The sequence below is a fragment of the Eubalaena glacialis genome, chromosome 3, assembly GCF_028564815.1.
Source record: "Eubalaena glacialis isolate mEubGla1 chromosome 3, mEubGla1.1.hap2.+ XY, whole genome shotgun sequence".
NCBI lineage: Eukaryota > Metazoa > Chordata > Mammalia > Artiodactyla > Balaenidae > Eubalaena > Eubalaena glacialis.
The window spans coordinates 89464493-89488678 of record NC_083718.1 but is presented as its reverse complement, the minus strand read 5'-3'; the positions used below and the strand labels follow the sequence as shown (position 1 = coordinate 89488678).

At 39.2% G+C, this 24186-nt stretch overlaps 1 protein-coding gene and 1 long non-coding RNA gene across 3 annotated transcripts in view; one reads left to right on the top strand and one right to left on the bottom strand.

Annotated features, from left to right (window-relative positions):
- WARS2 (tryptophanyl tRNA synthetase 2, mitochondrial) overlaps positions 1–18426 on the bottom strand; it is a 93818-nt gene extending 75392 nt beyond the window's left edge. For both annotated transcript variants that reach the window (XM_061186102.1, XM_061186103.1), the window contains exon 1: positions 18331–18426. In XM_061186102.1, the coding sequence (XP_061042085.1) occupies positions 18331–18420 (90 nt within the window). In that variant the 5' untranslated portion in view covers positions 18421–18426. The remainder of the gene's footprint in view (positions 1–18330) is intronic.
- Positions 18427–18522: 96 nt separating this feature from the next.
- Positions 18523–24186, top strand: part of LOC133086888 (uncharacterized) — a 48581-nt gene continuing 42917 nt past the window's right edge. The window contains exons 1-2 of the long non-coding RNA XR_009700362.1: positions 18523–18698; positions 19215–19278. This is a non-coding gene — a long non-coding RNA (uncharacterized LOC133086888). The remainder of the gene's footprint in view (positions 18699–19214; positions 19279–24186) is intronic.

Sequence of the window (24186 nt, the reverse complement as noted above, 5' to 3'; positions counted from 1 at the left end):
AGACAGTACTAGTTTGGAGCAGAATAAATAATAACTTTGGCACAAGGTACACAACCAGAGTGTTGCTGTCCACGACACCCCCTTTAGTAGCTGGCCAGAACCCAGACAGGGATTCTCCAGCTTCCTAGGTCAGCGTGGGAGACTTGGGAGTGGCCCTAGTATTTAGGGTCAGCTTGTCGACCATTCCTGTCCACAAAGGAAAGTAATGTCCGTGGTTAGGGCTCCGAAACTCCTCCTGCCACCCCTTCCCGGCGTAAGAGGCAAAACGGCAATTGCCCTATGATTTTACCTACTGCAGAAGCTATAAATTCATCCCTAAGTACATCCTGCAAAGACCCAAACTAAGCTTGCTGTAGCAGAGCTTAGAGTTAGATGGCCTCCAGCTACCTTAAAACACAGCCATATGCTCCCTGATATTACAGGTCCTATTATGCAAGGCTCCTCCCCAATCCCAGAGGAGACCAAACGACATGCCATTGCTTGCTGTTGCTTCCTACCCACATTTTTAAATAACAGAATAAAAAGAAAAAAAAAAAAAAATCCAGCCACAATTGGCTCCAGTTGGTGTGAATAATGAGATGTGGTTGTCAGAATCCTGGAAAGCTGCCAGCATGGTCATTAGCTGGCCAGATACTGGGCCCACATATAAAAAGGGTAAGGAATACAACTTTAAAAGAGGTCAATTTTAAGAAGACTTTAAATTTGGCATTTGGGTGTGAGATGAAACAATCTAGGAATTAAAATCCTCCTTGCATTAAGTGCTCTCCATACGAAAGGGTATAGGTTGTGATGAGATGGAGCTTCCTCAGTTTTGGGAATCAAGCTTTGCCCAGTGAAAACTGGCCCTTTTTTTGAAGTGTCTGATGGAAGAATCCTAGCTTTGACAAGTTGGCAGTAATCCTTGTGATCTATCTTACTGGGATATATATTGTCACTGCAAAAATAAAACATACTACAAAACTGGAGAGCAGATCCTGCCTGTGATCATTAGACAGACTGGACCAAGTGCCTCAAGCCTTTGATGCCCCTGACATATTATTTTCTGGATGGTGTCCAGCAACCCAGTGCAGAATAGCTTTTTCTCTACTGTATCCAGATGGCAAATGGAAGAGATCAAATTCAACAGTTTCAGAGCTAACCTTAATGGATGTGAAAGGCTGGCTTCTCTACCAGCTTTTCAGGGATCTACAATACAAGAAAGGCCTTTGAAAAAAGAGACAAATAATTGGCTTTTTTTTTTTCTCTCTCTTCAAAACTAAACCGTGGATGTGGTAATCTGGTTTAAATCCATCTTCTGGTTGAAAAGCACAGCCAAATATCTGATCAGTTCTAATCGCTGGCACTCTCATGACACTTTCTGTGAAGTTCAGATGGGTGTTACTCTTAATATTCTAGACAGTTTTTGTTTTTTTTTTACCTTTCAAGCAAATATTTTCAATCTTCCTCTATTTCCTTCAAACTTTAATTATATATATATATATATATATATATATATATATATATATATATATATACTTAAATGTTTAAGCAGCAGCATTTTATAGTAAGATTCACACACCCTCCACTAAAGGCTGAATTTCAGAATTGGCTATCATGAGCCTTACACGTTTGTGTTATTGTATAAGCATACACTAGAACTTCACTATGAAGCCATTTGAACACGGAGGCATATGGTATGACAGTCTACCTTCCTCTTCAGACAAGAGATTTCACTTGCTGTAGTACCGGAAATACTTCATTATGAAACAATTTCATACAAAAGTCCTATGGTGTAGATCATAAGACCAGCTTTGTAATTAGTAAGTGGTAGAGGAGACAATAAGGAAGAGGGTTTTGAAAGAAGAGAATAAGTTTACCTTCCATGAGTCAACAAAACAGATAGGTCACCTTAAAGTAGGAGTTCTTAACCTGGGTTCATGGACTTGTAAAACTGTACACAAAGTTTTGAGAATTTATGTACATATTTTGCTAGGTAGAAGGTCCATCTTTTAATCAAAGGAAATAGTGACCCCTCCCCAAAAAGTAGAAGAACTCTGAGGACAAGACTTAATGGAAACAAGATGAGGTACATTAACATATCTAAAGAAAGAATATGCCTCCTGGAGGGGTGGAAGCTTAGAAAAAGCAGCTCTTTTGGGAAAACTTTGGCCATGTGTTTTAAAGCGATGTCCAAGGGAATTGGTGCTATGACAACAGCCAGGAATATATTGCCCAAGGAGCATGTATGTTCCAAAATGGGGATGGAGCTTTGGGTTATCATAGCTTAATTACACTAGCCAATGAGGTGATCCAATGAACACCCTCCCACACCTTGTTCTGATTCCACACCCATCAAGCTACCTTATTTAATAATGTGGCTTCCCAATTAAATTTTCCTGCACGTAGAGAAATTAAATTTTCCTGCAAGTAATCAGTGAAGAAAAGTAGCTGGTACTCCTGATCATTCTATCTTCATATACGATATATGGTGTGCATGTATACATCTGCAAGCACGTGTGTGTGCACATGTGCACATATGCACAGACGCATGTGAATTGGACTCCTACCTACCTGGCTACTACTATCTTGGCTGGTTATTCTCATCATCCCAATCTCTTAATGTTGAAATGCTCAAGGCTCAGTACTTGGACATCTTTTCTCTTTCCAAAAACACTGCCTAAATGATCACACCCAATCTCATAGCTTTAAGCAGTCTGAAGACTTACAAATTTATATCTCTATCTAGACATCTCTTGAGGTTTGGTCTCATACATCCAACTGCCTACTTGACTTCTCCACTTAAATGTTCACTAGGCATCTAAACTCCACACATCTAAAACTCAACTCCTGATCTTCCCTCCCACCCCCAAAGTCTTACTCCTCTTGCTGTCTTTACCATCTTTGTAAGTGGTGAATTCATTCTTCCAGTTGCTCTAGCCAAAAACCTTGGAATCAATCTTGACTCTTTCCTCCCATCCTACATCTAATCAGTAAAAAAAAAAAAATCTCATTGGCTCTATATTCTTTAAAATAAATATCAAGAATGTGACCACTTCTCATCTTTGATGAAACCATCTTTACTACTCATCCTTGTCCAAGCCACTATCATCCCTTTCTCAGATCTTGTGCTAACGTCTAATTACAAGATGTTGCTTCTATCGTGCTCTTCTATTTTTAACACAACAGCCAGGGTGAAGTTTAAAAACTTGTGTCAGCCCACGTTCTTTCTCCGAACAGAGACTTCCAATGGCTTTGCAACTCAATCCTAGTAAAAGACAAAGTCTTTACAGTTGCTTCTAAGATTCTATACAATTGACTTCTCTACTTCCACCTTCCTATTAGCCATCTGACTTCATGTCCTACTACTATAATGGACAGCATCATGCAAAACCAACCTGAAGTTAGGACCCTGGCTCCTTTCCCTTTTTAACTATCTGCATTTTGTTGTCAGTGTGACAAGTTACTTAACATCTGTTTTACAGTTCGTCACCTGTAAAATGGGGCCAATAATAGCGCTGCTTTATAGGGTTGTTCTGAGCATTATATGAGTTAATATGTACAAAGTAATTAGAAAAGTGTCCAACATAGTAGGTACTATATAGTATTTGTAAAATAAAGAAAATGCTCATTCTTCTTAAGCCACACTGGCCTCCTTGCTGGTCTTCAAACATGCCAGGTTAGTCTCCCACCTCATGGCCTTTCCATTTTTGTTTCCTCTGCCTGGCACCATCTTCCCGCAGATATCTACCATGTATATGTTCTCACCACCTTCAGGTCTTTTCTCAGACCTCACCTTCTTAGAAGCCTTTGCTGACTTCCCAATTTAAAACTGCAATACCCTGTGGCAGTTACCATCTCCTGCCTCTGCTTTAGTTTTCTCCATATCAGCCATTATCATCTAACATACTATATATTTTAATTACTTGTCTCTCTCTGGAATGTAAGATTTTGTCTGTGTTCTTCATTGGTCTATCTCCAACACTTAGCACATAGTAAGTGCTCAATATTTGTTAATATGTCAACATGTGTACAATATTCATGACCTTATTACTCCCATGAATTAGAGATGAGGACATACTTCACCAGGTGACATATCCAAATAATATACTGAACAGAATCTTTTAATAGTTCAGGAAACATTGGTACAAATGGTCCAAAATGTCTGACATGACTATATAAATGGGAGAAGAATAGATGTTTACACTTACTCAGCACTTTGTTGTATTCTCCCCACCTCCTAAATTGATTAAAGGCTTAGCAAGCTGGCTCTCTTTCTACCCTAACTTCCATCATCTGAAAGAGTTCAATTATCAGGGAGATTACCCATCCAATATTCTAGCATTCAAAACATTTGTTTGAACTCTTCAACCTCAACTACCTGGTCCCATGGTCACACCCTGGACCTTGTCATCACCCAGAATTCCTCTGTTTTTGAAATCATAAATGTCAATATTCTACTCAGTCTATGACCTTCCGCCGTTCAACTCTTTCATGCTTTTATTCCCACTATACTTGCTCTCCAAGCTCACTTAGAAATCAGAGCCTTTGATTTTTCCATTCTCTCCTGGTGCAGCAGTCCCTATCTGATCTCTCTTCTTCCCTACCCAGCCTGGCCCCAAGGTCAATCACGTGGACTATGCTCTCATTAGCAACCTCAACTCCCCTTGCCATAAATAATGTCCTGACAGCCATGAAAAAACTCCAATCCTGGATCAAGGCTAGAAAGCTCATTCTTCACTTATATACTTTGGTAGCTGAGCACTTCAGGTGAAAAATCTTAAAACAATGCAGAATATACCTATAAATTTAAGTTATAGTTCCTTAGGCCCTCAACTCTCAACACTGCTTATTGAACAATTTTTAAAAACTTATAGTACTCACAATGTGCCTGGTACTGTTCTAGACACTTATAAATATTAACTCATTTAATGCTCACAGTAATTCTGTGAGGTAGACACTATTATTGTCTCCGTTTTACAGATGAAGAAATTAAGGCATAGAAAGGTTAAGTGACTCGCCAAGGCCATATTGCTAGCTAGTGGGGGCGCTTACTAGCTCCAAACTCTGGCAGTCTGCCTATAGAGGTCAAGCTTTTAACTCATCTTACAGATGAAGAAAATGAGGTAGAGATGTTCAGTAACTTGCCCAACAACTTCCAGTAACCAAGTAGAAGAACCTGACTTTGAACCCAGGCAGTCTGACTTTAGTACCCATCTACTAAAGCACTAACTTATTCCATCATCTCAGGACTGAAGCCTTCTGAGAGAATTATATCCATCAGGTTTTAGAGTTCCTGAATTTCCCATCCCATTCCCAGCAAACTCATCTAGACCCACAGCCATTTCTCCTAGTCTCAGAGTTGATCTGCCTCGCCTAGTGTTCAATCATTTGCTCTGGATTGCATTTCTTTCCATCTCTTCCTGTATCTTCAGTCTCTCCATCTTCACTGGCTCCTATAATCATGCTCAAGTCTGTTCCATCTTAAAAGACCCTACCTCCAAAAAATTCTCTTGGTCGGGCCATTCTTTAAAGCTCCCTTCTCCCTCTCTTGGCACTTCCTTCTCATTCAGGCTCCTCAAACTTCCTCACCTCTCATCTCACCATCATTAATCTGCACCAATAACTCTTCTAAAGCTGTTGTTGTTGCTAATATCATTAGTGATACACCAATTATAAACTCTAAGGGATAATTTTTTAGTCTTTATCATACTATAGCACTATCTTTCTTTTTTGAATTTTTGAATTTTATTTTATTTATTTTTTTATACAGCAGGTTCTTATTAGTTATCCATTTTGTACATATTAGTGTATATATGTCAATCCCAATCTCCCAATTCATCTCACACCCCGCCCCCGCCATAGCACTATCTTGCTCTTCATTTTCTCTTTGAAATTCTCTAGCCCTTTGATCCTTAGATCCACACTCTAATGATTCTTCTCTCATCTCTCTCTTTGTTGGATTTTTCAGCTCTGGTCTCTCTCTCAATTTGAGACTACAAAGGGTTAAAACCCCCTGATTTTTAAAAAATTTTCCCACTTTACAGGCTTTTCTTGATGATCTCTCTAAAGACATAAATTTAAGTGCTACTCAGCTGACAGTAATCCCCTCAGTGGTCTTGGCTTTGTTACTTTTTTTTTGAAGAGCCACTCCTCTCTCTCCCCATCCCTTCTAACATGTGGTCCACATGGAAGCTGGATGACCCTACCTCCACAGTCCGTGTAAAGGCAGGCATTTGACTCTCGGGAAGACAGGAGTCATGGAAGACTGACCAAAAGTCTGCTATTTAGACAGAAAAATAAGATGAGGGGATAAGCTGTGTCTTTATTTTGAGTCATAGATATGTTAATATATTCTCAATCAAAATTAAGGACACATGGTCTGCTAAAGAATTTCTGTTCCATTTTAGAATGTGAAAAACAATGTGGGAGATGTCATGTGGATGCTGAAACATTGGAATTTCCAAGACATTTTAAAGATTGATGGGTACAACTGGTTCTGGGTTTAACAAGATGTTTGGTCACTATAGTCACGGACTTATCAGGAAGATGCTGCAATCAAACCCCGTCTAACAGACATGACATTCTATAACCGTTCTATGATTAGGCTAGGTTGATTTCGGGTTTTATTAAACATGTAAATGATAAATTGGTAAGCAAGCATGACAATAAACTTTCCTTAACTACTAAAATGCCACTAGGCCACTTTAAAAGAAGAAAATGTAAGTTCTTTGTACTGTAGACATAAATTCTTGAATCATACTATTCTACTCTTATCATGGTGCAAAGAAAAATGAAATAGCACTAGATGGGGAGCTTACAAATGGCCTGTCTACACAGTAGAACAGTGCAGTGAGACTTAGGGCTGTTTTCTATATCTCTGCAGAGCATACCAAAATCTATAGAGCAAAGGTCCTAGGCATGCCTTCACAGGTTGCTTTAAAGGGACTTAAAATGAACAATTAAGAAAAAAGGCAATGTTGCTACAATAAATGAGCCTTTTACTTCCTTCATGAGTTGAAAGCATACTCTTAATAAAGCACGATATCGGTTGTTGTATAGATATTATGCACATTTATTGAACCAGACAGCCTCTTGAGGCAAAACTAAGCTCAAAATAAAAACTTCTCATCTTAATCCTCAGTCTACAAACTTTAGTATAATATACAGAGGTAGCAAACCCCAGTATAGTTAGATACACCTATGAAAAATACAATTAGGGCCAGAGTGACAATAAAAGTCAGTTATAGCAACAAGTTGGAAATTCACAGCCTACTTGGAAAATTATTGAAATGAAACCAGTATTATCTCCCAGTCACTTACAAACATCTGGATACTTTAGGCAATAATAAGATCACTTATTAACTGCAGCGAACATTGAAAATCTTCTGTATTTGTATACATAAAAATATACACAGGGCTTCCCTGGTGGCGCAGTGGTTGAGAATCTGCCTGCTAATGCAGGGGACACAGGTTCGAGCCCTGGTCTGGGAGGATCCCACATGCCGCGGAGCAACTGGGCCCGTGAGCCACAACTACTGAGCCTGCGCGTCTGGAGCCTGTGCTCCGCAACAAGAGAGGCCACAATAGTGAGAGGCCCGCGCACCGCGATGAAGAGTGGCCCCCGCTTGCCGCAACTAGAGAAAGCCCTAGCACAGAAACGAAGACCCAACGTAGCAATCAATCAATCAATCAATAAATCTTAAAAAATATATATATATATACACAAAAGTGTGTGGTTTAAATTAACAATAGGCTAAATGCCAATGGTATGAACTTTCTCATGTCTTATTAGATTTACTTTTCACTGAATTCATTCACTCAATAGATACTTATTGACCTCTTTCTGTTACAGGAATTATTATGCCAAAGGTTTAAGTAATAACTCATTTTCTCTCACATTTAGTTATCATAGCCAGGGGTCAACAGGAAGAATTCTTCCTGTTCCATCTTTCACAACTGGGGGTGGCCTCCAGGAACATTCCCCTGGTGAGGTCGGCCTACTGAGTGGCAGCCTGAGGCTGCATCTGTGGAACAACGTATGTATCATAAACTATTTCCTGCTGGAGTGTTCACAAAAGGTCTAAATAAAAAACAAAAACAAAAAACAAAACAAAACAAAAAAAACCCAGGCTCTCCATCTGTCCTAAAGCAAATGTCTATAAACAGAGAGAATATAAGGCAGGATTTGTTAATTTCTATAAGAAAGGTACAAGGTCCTGTAAAATTTCAAAATGGGAGCAATCATTTCCAGCTTAAGAACAAAGTTTTCTGGAACCTATCTATGAGTTTTGTTTTTGTTGTTTGCTTGTTTTTTAGTTTAAAGAATGGTGGCATACAGACAAGTTAGAATGGGAAGAAAGGTCTCTCCAAGAAGAGACAGTGACATTAACAAAGAAGCAAAAGGAAACAGCTCTGAGCAAACTTGGAAATTCTCTTAACTCCAGGGCAAAGGATCCATGTAGGACAGCAATGGCCTAGAGAAGTATTTTGGATCTGGGCTGTGGAAGGTCTTGAAGGTGGGGGTATAAGGAGTCTAAGCTTTATGAGAAGCCCCCAAAGGTTCTGAGCAAGGGAACAACATAATTAGCACACTGCTTTTGGGAGGTTAATCTGGTCAGACTGATTTTATTTTGCGGGGTGGGGGGAGGATAGTGTGGGGATGGGAGGAATCAAAGGTTATTAAGATTGATAAGGGTAGAGGAGAGAAAGGCTGCTGAGGAGAATTATATATTATTGAAGAAATAATCATCATCAAGCACAGAGGACCCACTCACTAGGTGCTGTGCACTGGCCAAGGGCCTATATACATATGGCAGAATCTCGAATCCACATAAAGTTCTTACCATGGGAGTATTACTATTAATACTGTGCAGATGAGAAAACTGAGGCGTAGTGAGGTTGAGTAACTTGCCTTACATCACACAGTTAGCATGTAGTGGAGCCAGGCCTGACTGATCCCAAAAGCCATGCCCTTTCTGCTCTACCACACTTTCTCTTAGTAAGAAGTCAGTCAACTTTAGGATGACAAGTACAGGGCTTCCCTGGTGGCGCAGTGGTTAAGAACCCACCTGCCAATGCAGGGGACACGGGTTCAAGCCCTGGTCTGGGAAGATCCCACATGCCGTGGAGCAATTTAGCCCATGCGCCACAACTACTGAGCCCGCATGCCACAACTACTGAAGCCCACGTGCCTAGAGCCCATGCTCCGCAACAAGAGAAGCCACCGCAACGAGAAGCCCGCACACCGCAACGAACAATAGCCCCCTCTCACCGCAACTAGCAAAAGCCCGCGCGCAGCAACGAAGACCCAACATAGCCAAAATAAATAAATAAATAAAATAAAATAAATTAAAAAAAAAAAAGACAAGTATGATGTTCATGTGACTGTTGATCCTCTAGACACTTGCTTCTTCTGGGTTACTGAGTTTCATAGCTTGGTGGCGTGGGGGTGTCTGGAAACATGCCAGCCAGGGGAGAAGCCAATGTTGCCTGCACAGAAGGACTTCCTTTCACAACCAAGATGTCCAGGTAACCAGTATCCACGGAGGGCCAACCTGGCTCTCTCCCCGGATTTGGCAAGGGCCCCACGTAATCTGATCCTTAACATCTCCCTTGGGACTCCACCTTCATGCTACACACTTACCCCCAGCCCAAGAGGCTCTTCTCTCTTCCAGTAAATTTATGAACTGGCTGCTCAGACCATTCTCCCCATGAGAGGACAGGAATCCAAATCAGGGATTTAAGTAAACAGCTCCATTTCCCTTCACAATTACATTCTCCTATTTTCCCAAAAGGGGCCCAAAGTAATATAGTAAGAGTGAGGCTGAATGAATATAAAATAGAATGGTCCATGCAAAGTCTCTGTTCATGGGAGTATAGGAAATGTTCATGAGAAGCCCTTTGTCTGGAGTATAAAATAAACTCAGTGTTCAATGTTGCTAATTGTAAAGGCTCAACAGCATCCCAATTAATGTACTAATTGGTAATAATTCACTTTAACTCAATTAATTACAGACTCCTCTAAGAACTTTTGGAATGAGAATCTTTTAGAATAAAATTCTTACTTATCCCTTGTTGAAATGGCCCACAACACTAATTACTTTAATCTTTCCCATCTTCTCACTTTGCACCTCTGTTACTTTTGAAGAAAGTACTCTAGCTATAAATCCCGACTAGACCCTAGATAGTGGTCCCCTGGCCATCCGTAAGCTTCAGCACTCACCACCTTCCCTCTGCCTGCAAGGCAGTGCACAGGTTGACCTTTTAGCTATAGACTGTGTATAAATACAACTTCCTGCATGCACCTTGGGACTTATGTGTTAAAAGCCCTTATTTTACACAGGGTAATCCTAGTGGCAGTAGCCAAACAGAGACACAGAGATAAATTTACAAGGCAGCTTTGCTCCTTTCTCACAATTCATTGAGCCAAACAAGACTGTAGGAACAGCAACAACAAAGGATGATTTGTAATTTCTACTCTGCATGTCACCATGGCAAGATATATAAATGGCTTTCATGGAACAGATTTGAAAGTTTGCATGGCAGTTATCAGCATATTAACATGGGTAATTTGTTTCAGAATTTAACGTATTTTATTACACTTAATACACAGAGTTTGGAATCAGACTACCTGGGGTTACATCTTGGCTCTAAATACTTGCTATGTGACCTTGGGTGAGTTATTTAACCTCTCAGTATCCTCATCTATAAAATGGGGCTAATATTAACACTCACCTCATTGGGTTGTTAGGATTAAACAAGCTAATGCATGTCAAGTGCTTCAAACCATGCTTGGTACATGGTAAGCATCCAATAAATATGTGCTGGTACCATCTCCCCCTGTCATCATCATATTTAGTAATAACTGAAATTATCACAGTCCTATCAGACCAGGGCCCAAAAATGAATTAAACGTTAATTCAATTTTAGTACAAATAAGGAAATAATATCTACTGAACTAAAACTTTAAAGAATACTGATATTTACTTATTTAGATTCATCATCACTATAAAACTGGTTAAAAAAAATAGGAAGATATAATGAAAACTTAATCAATGAGTAAAAGTTTTAGATGGCTAAATAGTGAAACACTGTGTCCTCAGGATTAAATGAGAATATGTGAAGCATTCTGAAAACTACAAAGTGTTATATTAGAACAAAATATTATTATTAATGGAAATAACAGATTCCACTTGAAAATGTTTTACAAGGTGAGATTTGTTATTTTATTTTATGTTTTTGAATGCCTTGATGAAAAATCTACAACTATTATCCCAAGAACCTTAAACAAGAAGCAACGTACCCAAGGTCGTTCAGGGCTCCATCCATGGTGGAGTTGCCTGGCACTATAGAGTCACAGTCAGAACACCAGGACAGGAATGTGAAGGAGAAACTGACATCTCTGTCTGTCCCCAGGTTGGTGTCCCAGCCTAGAGGGCAGGGAATGTAAAAGTGGAAGTTGTGAGAACCTCTGTGGGTTAGAAATCAGGGTAGCTCGACTGCGCTTTTGAAGAGACAAAAGGGCAATCAGAAAGGCAGTTCTCCTCAATGCCCATCAACAGAGGAATAGATAAAGAAGATATGGTACATACATACAATGGAATATTACTCAGCCATAAAAAGGAACGAAACTGTGCCATTTGCAGAGACATGGATGGACGTAGAGACCGTTATACCGAGTGAAGTAAGTCAGAAAAAGAAAAACAAATATCGTATATTAACATATATATGTGGAATCTAGAAAAATGGTACAGATGAACCTATTTGCAAAGCAGAAATAGAGACACAGATGTAGAGAACAAATGTATGTATACCATGGGGGGAAGGGGGGTGGGATGAATTGGGAGATTGGAATTGACATGTATACACTACTATGTATAAAATAGATAACTGATGAGAACCTACTGTAGAGCACAGGGAACTCTACTCAGTGCTCTTTGGTGACCTAAATGAGAAGGAAATCCAAAAAAGAGGAGATATATGTATATGTATAGCTGATTCACTTTGCTATACAGCAGAAACTAACACAACATTATAAAGCAACTATACTCCAATAAAACAAAAACAAAATAAAACAAAACAAACAAAAAAGGCAGTTCTTAGCCAAACAGAAGTAGGTTCAACGCAAGGAAGCCTGAGTGCCAAGAAAAAAGAGAGTTGTAGACGAATTTTGGTAAATGATTACAGGACCATTAGCAGTCAGGTGATGGGGTGGTACGAACCTAGGTATGACCTTGCTTTGTTCAGTAAGCAGGGAAGTTAAGAAAAAGTGTTAAGCCTCTGACTGGGAATAAAAGACAGGGTATTGCTAAGAAATGATATAGAGAGAAAACTGTAAATGGCTGAGCAGAGTTAAATTCAGTCAAGCTGGAGTCAATGTATCATCTCTGTGCCTATAAATTAACTCTCTGCCTCTAGTGTCTCACATAGGCAGAGCAGCTTCTATCCTAAGCGAGTACATTTCTCCCGTGGAAATTCAGCAAGAAGGCTTAGGCCTCATGCTGCAGTCTCTAGAAGAGAAATTCCTGAACCCCTGATTGGTGGTGGTGGTAAAACAGACTCAAGAGCAGAACTGGAGTAAATGCTCTCTGGGAGGAGACTTGAGGCCAGGTTCGTCACAATAGTGACGGAGTGGTCCATAGCATCATCTTTGTGTACAAACATCAGCCTACTATGCAGAAGTAAGCTGTGTTTGGAATGAAAGAAAGAAGTTAGAAAGGAAGGAAGGAAGGAGAGAAAACTGATTGCTATTATCTCAAGTTCTCTCATAGCTTAAGATAAACGAAGAAAGGTTGCAGTTTATTGATAAAATACATACATACCAAAGTAAGTACTCCCAAACTACTCATTTACAGAGTAGCTCCTTAAAAACAATCCATCCATCATATGTGGTCCTAAGCCAACAAACTCACTAGGATGTTTAAGGAAGATGAAGTATTTTTCAAACTTCATCTTAAGAAGTCCAACACTGTGTGGCATCGTCTTGGTGGCCCCTGGTTGTATGTGGAGGGAAGGTGGTAGGCGGGGCTGGGAGAGGCCAAGCAAGCAGGGCTGTAGCTACTTTTCTATTCCTTAAAGCAGAAAAGCTCTACTTTTATCTGTTTTAGCTAAGAGGGATTCACATAAGATTTTATTTGATAAGAGACTACTACTGGTCGAGTGGGAAAAGCACAGGCAAGGCTGAGTGTGAATCCTGGCGCTGCCATTTACTAGCTCTCTGACTTGGGAAAATTACCAGAATCATTTATAATTACTAAATAATCTCTCAGAGCCTTTGTTTCCTGTTTTATACAATGGATAGAATAATATTCACAGGATTTTTGTGAGAAGTAAATAAGATAAAGCAAGTATAGTACATAGCAAGAAGCCTTAGCACATAACAAGCCTTAGCTAAATGTTAGTTCCTTCTCTGAAAGACACAGGGATATGCATGCATACAGGCTTAAATATACAAATATATATATCCTATATATATGCGTAAGCCTCCGCGGACAGTTCTGTAACCTGCAGCCATGCAACAGGTATACTGAGAAAGGATCTGGGGGTCAGCAGCCTCACCCTCTTCATAATTTCCTGGCTGTGGCTGCCATAAGACTTGCTAGCATAAATGCTCAGCATTTATCGACTGTTCCTCCTCTATATTTTTAGCAGTTACCATCAGTAGTTTCCATCAGCTATGCAAAGAGATTTCCAAATTGAAATATTATTGTTTTGAATGAGCTAAGTCAGTTCACAAGGAAAATAAACCTAAAAAGCATTTTAAACAAATGGACTCATAGACTAAGCTTGAAAGGCGCTTTAGAGTGGATCCACGCAACAACCTTATTTAAGTAAAGCACAGAGAGATGAGGTAGCCTGATCAAACTGGCACAGTTAGCAACCAGTAAAATTCCCCGATGGCCATAGCAGCTCCTGATAGCTTTCCAGGCTGAGTAGCTCATGTTGCATGTTGGATGAACAATACAAGGCAGAGAAAAGCTAAGGGAAAAGTCACTGGGAACATTACCCCAGTTTAATGCCATTAAGATCACAGAAACCTATAATAACACATTATAATTGCAAAACATGGAGTGAAATGCCAACAGTAAATTTTACCATCCTAATTCCATAATTAATTAGCTTTTACTTAACTAAAAAGTAAAATATGTTTTTACTTTTTTTCCATATGTTTAAAATAAGGTCTTAATACCTGCCTTAAAACCTTGTTATGAACAATATCTCTACTGGAGTATTCTTGCCAAAATCCATAACCTCAGTCCAATCATGAGAAAACATCAGACAAACCCAAATCGAGAGACATTCTATAAAATAATTGACCAATTCTCTTCAAAAAGGCCAAGGTCATGAAAGACTGAGGAAGTGCCATAGATTGGAGGAGACATGACAACTAAATGCAATATGGGTTCCCAGATTTCATCATAAACCAGGAGACTAGTGGAAAAACTGATGAAATTTGAAATTGTCCCAAGTTAATTTCTTGGCTTTGATAATTGTATTATATTGTGCAAGAAGAAGCTGCTTGGTGAAGGGTATACAGGAATACTCTGTACTTTGCAACTTTGTGTATCTCAAATTATTTTAAAATTTAAAAAAGGAGCAATTTTTAAAAAAGCCTTGTTGTGAGAACTAAATACAAGATAAAAAAATTAATACATTGCCTATTTTTTTGCAGGCACAATTCCTTCATTGAATGGCTACATTTAGCGGCCATGAACAGTAGAAACAGTATGTTAATACTGGCCAAACCCAGGTTGGGACAGCTAATAATGAAGTGTGTTGTCCAACTGTGATAAAAATGTGGACACTTTACACTGCACCTGAATGATTACAAATATTCTTGCAAAAGTCTTCTAATCATCAATATTTCACTCTTTGCACAATACAGTCATGAGTTAGTGCTTAAAGAAGTCTGGATTCTGTGTTTGGTCAATGATGACAGGCTTAAATTTACCTAACGCCATCATCGTTTAAACATAACATGTCAGCTCTTCATTCCTCTGACTCTGTGACTACTCTCGTCTTGTCAGACTTCAGCGGTTTTCTGTGAGGTAACACCTGGCAAAATAAATCACTTTCATATAAATTGTAGACATATAATGAGTATGCCTTGATACACTTTTATTTCTGTTTTCTCTAGTTTTTATTTTAAACTTGATTCTACATTTAGCCTTGAGGGGCAAAAGCCTGCTCTTGAGATAACTAAAGGTGCCCAATGCCAAGCTTATTACCCAAGATTTTGCTTTTTTAAGGAAACATTAAAACAACCTAGGAATTGCATTACTCTAGCAAAGTACTGCTGTGGCTCATACACTTTTGCTTTTCACCTCAGGGAGTAACTGGTGCAGCCAACACTAATAACAAGCAAACTGCTATTTGTTAGTTTTTGATAGAATCACTCATGTGATAAATATACATTTCTTTCCACCCCTGCAAAATAATTTTTGTTTTCTACAAAGGTTATGAGATATCATAAAAATGTCTAATGCATCTGGTTTAAGGACCCAATTCTTCCTTCACATATTTCTGCATCTGTTCACAAAATCTCTTTGACTTCGAAGGAAGCTTTTCAAGACAAAAAGAAGATACATACAAGAAAAATGGCCATATATTTTTAGTTTTCTAAAGCCATTTTAATAACTTTTCTAAGGCCATTTTAATAACAGCACTGTGGGACAAGTAAATATCTCTCTCAGAGAGCTACAGTATCACAGATGATATAATGACTATACATTTATCTGAAGATTTATGTTTTAAAACTTTATTCTGGGTCTGATAGTGATATATCTTCAACTTAGAACATGTGAAAAATACAGCAAGCTTAAAGAAGAAAACTTAAATCACTTTTAATCCACTATTTAGGAAAACCAAAGAGAAACAAAAAAAGTTAAGAATAGTTGTTTCCTTCCAGTCTTTTTTTCTCTTGTACATATATTTATATAAATATTTATTTGCAAATATAATATTATAATTACACTATGAATGCAATTTTATATCTTTTCTCAATTGGTCTTTCAAAAGACTGCACTAGTCTTTCAAACCATCATTTTTAATGACTGAAAACTATAGGGGGTGGGGGAGGGATAAATTAGGAGTTTGGGATTGCAGATACGAACTACTATATATAAAATAGACAAACAACAGGGTCCTATTGTGTAGCACAGGGCACTATACTCAATATTTTGTAATAATCTATAAGGGAAAAGAATATGAAAAGAATATATATACATATATAACTGAATCACTCTGCTGTACACCAGAAACTAACACAACATTGTAAATCAACTATACTTCAGTAAAAAAATTTTTTTAATTTATATGTAGAACTATGCTTTAAGAAGTGCTCTTGCTTACATTTAATTCATATTCTACTCAAAGCTAAATTAAAGGTTTTGAAACACTAATCTGTTCTGGAAATTCTACATCTTGAGACCATCTAGATTAACAGTTGATTAAGATAATTGTATTCATAAATGCCACTGAAACAATAGTAGAGATTTAAGAATTCTATTCTTTAGCATTTATAATGATTTAATGCCCTAAACTTCCTAGGACAAGCATTAGTGGGCTGTAGTTTGTTTTTCTTTTCTCTTTGAGTCTCTATTTCTTATGACATCCTCAACTCTTGAGTTTGTTACAAGAGGAAGTTTGGGTCTAAGACTTAGTTACTTTGTGGGGGGGGGGGGACTCAAGACAGAGGGGATATATATATATACATAGAGCAGATTCACTTTGTTCTACAGCAGAAACTAACACAACGTTGTAAAGCAATTATACTCCAATAAAAAAAACCGTAAGACTTAGTTACTTTGAATCCACAGGTTTTAATATGCTACTATTAGCTATAAATATAATAATCAACCAATTCTGGTTCTGCAGAATCAAACCTCAAACTTCAAAGAGAGGAGTATTTGATGTATTTATCTAATTTTGAATCAATTTTTACCTAACAATGCTGCCTGAAATTTCAAACAACATTTAAATAGTTGTTTTGACAAATAACTTTACAGCGTAATATCCTCTATCCTTACAAGAATCTTGTGAGGCCCATATCAGTGAAGAACACTTAGGTACAGAAAGTTAAGTAATTTATGGGATGATTAAAATAACAAGTTGAACTTAAATCTTGGTTTTCATAATTAATCTCACTGCTTTACTTTGGCTTCATAATCATGGAGCCATAGATTTTCCAAAGCTTGAAGGAACACTGTCAATCAGTCCAACCCTTCCTCCACCCATTTTGCTAAAGAAAATAAGTCCAGCGAGATTAAATGACTTGTCATGCCACACAGCTAGCAAGTGGCAGACAAATCCCTTGACTTTTAGTTTCCTAACTTTCAGTCTAGTGCTCTCTCTAATACACCAGTTACCATGCAAAATGCTCCTCACACTTACACATTATGACAATGAATATGCAAGGATGCCAGGAAATCACCTAATAGTCACAGAATCTCTAAGATCTCCCTAGTTCCCAAGAGCTATCTCCCAAGAGATGTATGGCAAAGTGCCTACCACTGAGATTGCACTTGGAAGACGTTTAGTAAATGTCTGGGTGAAGTAAATATCTGAATAAGTGAAAGAGTGTGTGTATATGTATATATATATATATATTTTTTTCCCCCTTTTTCTATGAGGGTAAAATTCTAAATACTGACAGGACGGGTTGAAGGTCATGTCAATGCTCTCAACACTACAGAGTAATGGTAACAGGAGTGCTGCCAGGACAGGACGACGCCTTTGGCAGCTTGCTGAAATTCCTTCATAGAACCTCCTAGATACAGGTCTACTTCGCGGCAATGAGGAGAAATCATAGAGGAATATGCACTGACACTTGCTCAAGTACCGCACTGCCAGCGGGAGGACGTCAAGAGGGTGCACCTACTTAAACGGGTCGATTCCTAACGAAACATCTTCTCTAATTTCTCCGCTGGACCCTTGGCTTGCTATTAGGGAAAGGAGAGTAAAAGCAGCAACGGGATCAAGACAAGGTGTGCAGTGCCGGAGGGACCGAACCTCTGGTATCGTATAACTTCACACACTGCTGGGCTTCCCGCGTTGCCGGGCAACAGCGGAGGTGCGGCGCTCTCAGGGCGCTCAGAGGGGGAGGGGCTGAGACTAAGTGGGTAAGCGGCGGCGCGCTCCTCCCACCAGAGGCGCGTTACGTCACCGCGAATCCTTGCGAGGTCGCCACGCTCCGAGTAGGAAGGCAGTCTTAGGCAAATCGACCTTAGGAACGGAAGGGCTTGGTAGTCTCCAGAGGAAACGGGAAGGGAGAAGCAAACGGAGGGAGGAAAGAGGGATGAGAAGGACCTAGCGGGATGGGAAACTAGTGGAAGAAGGGCCAGCTTCGGTTACCTGGGGAGCGGGAGCAGCTTCGGGTCCTTGATGAAATGCCCGGATGAAGTTCCAGCACTCACGCGCCTTCCGCATTGAGTGCAGCGCCATCTTGAGAAGGGCGGAGCCGTCTAGTCTTGAGTGACATCTGCTCAGAGGGGAAGTCCCAGATTTTGCTTGTTGCGCATGCGCCCTTGCCCTCGGGGCGGGCCTTTGTGCCGGTGCCTGGGGGAGTCCGGCCTTCGCAGAGCAGGTCGCGGGGTCAGAAACGGGGTGGGGCTTGGCTTTAGTATTTGCCCTGGAGACCTAATATTTCCGCAGGTTTCGTGAAGGGACAGTCTCCTACGAGGATATTAGTAGCAGTGTTTTTTAAACTGGAAGAAAGTCAAGTAAGTTGCCTTTCGGATCCTAGCCGTCCTGAGGCAAGCTTTTAAGAAGTTTCTCTAGGAGTGGGACCTCCCCAATCCTGTTAGAGGGCAGTAAGTGGTCTTTTGAGACCTATGTGGCCTCATTAATGCATTCGATCTGCAAACGTTTGTTGAACCTTGCCATCTGCTAGGTACTGAAGGTGCAAAGAAAGATATATCTTGCCTTCAAGTTGTGTACGGGCTAATGGGGTAGCAGATAAATAAATGATGCACTGTTTGAGGTGTTAAAGAAGCAAATGCCGAGATTGGGGAGGTGGGGTGGTTATGACTGTGGTGCTTCACCCTGGTCCAAGGAAGGCTTCAGAAAGAAGATGACACTTGATAGAAGAAATTGTTTTGAGTTTTGCCTTAAATTATGAGAAGAGTTAACATGGTACTCCTACTTCTGTTAGTGCACCCAAAAATCTATCAGTAAAAATATAATTGGGAGAGATTCGTCAGAATTCCTTTATGTGTTTTGTTGTATTTATTCATTAGGGAGAGGTAGGAGATAAATGCAGTAAGGATGCTGATACTCTTAATGGAACTGAAATCCAACAAGGTAAGACAAAACTTATAAATTTATCAATTAAAAACATACAGTAAAAATCTTTTAGAGAGTGGTACATAGTACTGGTGAAGTTCAAGCATAAGTGATGTAAGACAGAAATAAGCAGGGAAGGAATTGTAGGAATGAGGACAAAAAATAAAACTAAGGAAATCAAATGCCATTCTTCAACAAAACTAATCAGTTTGGTTTTGTCTCTTTTAAATTTGAGGTGCTTGTAGTACTTCCAAATATGACACCAATTAGATAAGTCTGGACCTCAGTAGAGAGGTCGGAGCTACAAAACAGATGGTAACTGAATCCAAGGAAATCTTTGAGACTACAAGGTAGAGTTTGTGGAATAAAAATAGTCGGATGATGGAAATTGAAAGGAGTAGCCAAATAATGTTTTAAAGCCCCCAAAATGAGGTATTACTGAAATCCAGGAAAGAGACCTTGCCAGTGGAAGTGATGATTGATCTTTATAAAGATACAAGGTATCTCTTGTAAACATGCAGTTTTATAAATGCCTAAATGTTTTGTACTCATATATACAGCAAAACATTAAAATACAGTTTTTTACAGATATATTAATTAGATTTGATGACCCTAGGAATTAGCAAGATTAGACTTCTGACATCCTCAGCCACCTGGATTATAAGATAAAGCCTAGCAATAATATGAGGGTTTCGGCAGAAAGCTGTCACAGGGCCTGCCCACTTTATTTCCTCAAGCAGTAAGTTTAGTCTTTTATCTCCAAAGACTCACATGACTGATATTTTCATGGGAGATATTTCCAAGACACTCCCGTTGAAGAAGGTATATCAGGACAGCTGTGTGTAATCACTTCAATATCTATATTTTTAAAAGTAAGTTATTTTCACAGGGACCTACTGTATAGCACAGGGAACTATACTCAATAGTTTTTAATAACCTATAAGGGAAAAAAATCTGAAAAAGTGTGTATATATATATATGTATAACACTGAATCACTTTGCTGTACACCTGGAACTAACACAACATTGTAAATCAACTGTACTTCAAAAAAAAAAGTTATTTTCAAACTTAGAATAAATTGTGTTTCCCACCACAGTGGTGACCTGGTGACTCTTGAGTGTCACTCAGCCAGCATGATGATTTCTTTTGCGTTTCTTACATTTCCCTAGCACCTAGTATAGTACCTTGCACAAAGTAGGCACATCTTTTAAATCTAAATTTTATTTTGACAAAGTAAGCAGTTAATTGACAGATTGGTATGCTTTTAGCCAGAAGGGACAGCTGACAGCAGAAAAGACACTAGACCTATTAAAAGCAAGCTAGTTTTGTCTGCTTTTGCACTTTCTTACAATGGCGGTCTGAAACCTTTTGGTGTTGGCAAAAGTATCACGAAAAAGCTCACCATCATCTAAGCTCACCATCTTCTGCTCTTCTAAGAAGTGCAGTATATTCAGCATATTTTAATGAGTATTGTAAATGTTAATCCTGAATCTTCAGGAAAAGATGTTCTTCAGTGTACCTTTTAAAGAAAAAGTTGTAACTTTTGAGAAGTTTCCATATAAAATGGTTAACATTTTAAAGGTTTGTATAATGCAGGGTTAGTTTGATTACATGGGAAGTTCACTTATGGAATATTTCATTGTCCAACAGTGTTGTTTAAATGAAGCACCACTGTATTTATTGGCAATATTTTACCATGGCTATCATCTGGTAAGCCAAAGAGCTTTAGTAAAATGAGACATAAATGTGTTGAAAGCAGACTTTAGATATACTTACAATTAAAACCTTTTATTTTCGTATACTTGTAGCATGCACTGTATGTCTACATATGTTCATGCTTAGAATTTTGAACACTTGTTTAAAATTTGATTTCTCATCAACACTTTTATTTTATAGTAAGTTCTAGTAATTTTGCTCTTTCCTTAACATTCCCTGAAAATCCCATCTTACTTGAAACAATAGATTAAAACCAGACTGGCAGTTGGGGAACGCTTTCTATTGCAACCATGTGTGTCAGAAGAAAGGATTAGGTTTCCTTGACCAAGAACATCAAGGGGAACCTCCACCTCTGCAGACACACCTCTGTTCCTCAGTAATGGAGAGTTTATATCTAGTTAGATTTAAATGGGATAAGGAAAGAGTTTAAATCCACTCTTAGCTCTGGTAGTATAATCAGCCCTCCAGTCTCAAAGTATCCAATTTTGTTTCTCTAATTTAATTCTAAGTGTCAGGTTGGTATTAGATGCTGATCAAGGTAATGGAGAGTTACCCTACACATTTATTCACTTAAAGAAGAATTTTGCAGAATGCAAAGACTAGATGGCATCTATGTTCAAAACTTACTTGAAGCACAATCCACTCACCTCTGACCTTTCATTTATATTGAATATGTTTTTCAAATACAGAGGGAGAGATTCCACAATGAAGGCAAACCTTTTGCTTCATAATCTGGGGTACAGCCACAGTTCTCTGGCCATACTGTCTTATGCTGGACTCATTGTGACCTAAATCAAACTGAGGCAGAGTCTCCCTTAGAGTGATATAGTTTCCAAAAGTCACTAAAATACATGGGAAACAATAATAATGATTTGGAGATTGTTCTTTTACACCTTTGGCTTAATTCTAGTTCTACCCCTCATTTTGTATTTGGTGACACTGGTCCAGAGATATTAAGTACCTTAATGAAAAATCACACAACAAATAAGAGCAGGAATAGGAAGAACTTTGATCTCCAGATGAGTGCTCTACTTTAAGTGACACCACTGTAAAGCAGAAGGAGCTAAGGCTGGGGCTGGTCCAAGCAAGGCACAGTTTCACCTAAGGGCACATCCTTGTCATGCTTCAAAGTCAGAGCAACTAAATGGCTGAGTTTTAAACGATTGATGCTCTCATCTCTCCACCCATAACATTAAAAGATGCTGTTTTTCCCTAGTAATTTTTGGGGAAGTGCAAATTGTAGCATCTTCTTTGTATGAGGGTAGTAATCAGGAGGCTTATCTGGTCTTTGGGAAGGCTACTTAGGTGCTTGAAGGGTGGCATTACTATCACTTTTTTCCTGGAAGGTAAAAAAGTAAAATCAAGGGAGAGGCTGGGTGATGTGGATAGCAAAGTAGAATTTTTCTCGGAGTACCTTTTTCTTAAAATTAAGGGCCAAGGCCATAGTCTTTTCTAGATTCACCTTCTTACCTTAAGGACTCTTTCCTACTCCACAACAATGAAGACGTTTTGATCAGGGTTGGGAGAAGGTGGTGAGGATGGGGAGAGCCAGAGCAGACATAAGTGAATAATTTTTTTTTTAATTAATTAATTAATTTATTTATTTTTGGCTGTGTTGGGTCTTCGTTTCTGTGCGAGGGCTTTCTCTAGTTGTGGCAAGCGGGGGCCACTCTTCATCGCGGTGTGCGGGCCTCTCACTATCGCGGCCTCTCTTGTTGCAGAGCACAGGCTCCAGATGCGCAGGCTCAGTAGTTGTGGCTCACGGGCCTAGTTGCTCCGCGGCATGTGGGATCTTCCCAGACCAGGGCTCGAACCCGTGTCCCCTGCATTGGCAGGCAGATTCTCAACCACTGTGCCACCAGGGAAGCCCCATAAGTGAATAATTTACAGTTATTGATCTTCAGACAACTGACTCCATTACTTGTAGAATCCTTCATGTGCAGTACCAGGATGAAAACTGATTATATGGAGGTGTTGCAGGCCCTGGGATTCCTGTTCATTTTCATGTTTTCTCTCCATACTCTTTTTCAAACTGCTTTTCAACAGTAGAATACAGATCTTCAAAGAAGACAGAGGATTGCTGCCTTATTTAAGTATGGATCTAGAATGGAGAGCATAATTTTGGAGGGATGTAAGAGATTGTTTTCAATGTTCCCCATCCCCACTGTTCACCCACAGTCTTAGGACATATGTTCCATGGAGGAAATGGGGCTTAGCAATGAGCAAATTAAAGTTTTGAAGGAACATCTTACTTTGCTATCTCTCTGCATGCCATATCTTTTCCAGGTGGTATGGCCCTAAAGACAAGATCCATCTGTTATCTGCACACTCATTCTATTTTTAAATTACCACCCTTTGCTCTCAGCTACTTCAAAACTAGGGTGAGTAGGCTTCCCTCTTCTGGATTTATGTTTTACAGAAAGAACTATAGCAAGGTCTCCAAAAAGCTTCCTGGAGTGTCTTTAGATAAGCTCTTTTCTATTTCGTCTATGTAATCAAACTACATCAGATTCCTGCCCACTCTGTACCTGTCTGGTGTGATTCTAGGATCCTGGCTGTGACCACTGAAAGTCAGACATAATCCTTAGGTCTTGATCTTTCTAAAAACAACACCAAAAGATACCTTAATCTCTCTAAAAACAGGGAGGGTGTTACCCTCACTGTCTCTGTCAAATCCCATCTCTAACCAGTTAGATTCTGTTGGACTTTGCAAAACTCAACTGACAGTTGCAATCAGCGATTTTTTGTTTTTCACTTTGTCCTTAATAAGTAGAACTGAGCATGAATTTGGAGAAAATTTGTATGGTGGTTCCATTACTGATCTCAGTGAACTGTTTAATCTTCATGTGCTTCTTTTCCTTATGTAAAATGAGTAAAAAGTAGGAGGGCTAAATGACATAAATTGTAACTCTTGTGATTCTAGAAACTAGTTTCTGTCCCAGAATCTAATTGTCCCAAATCAGACTCATTTAGAAGTATAGAGATGGGTATTACAGTCAGGAGCCATATTTCAAGCATATGCCCTGACCCATGTCCCTGGCAGATACTGACATACAGAGATTGAGAATAGGCCTCACAATTTTTTCAAGACTGTGCCCCAGGCAGCTACTCTCAACCGAATAAAATTGGGCCTACTTGTCATCCTGGCATGGCAGGGTTAGGTTTATGAAAAACAGAGAATATGAACCTTTTCTCACCCAACTGTGAAC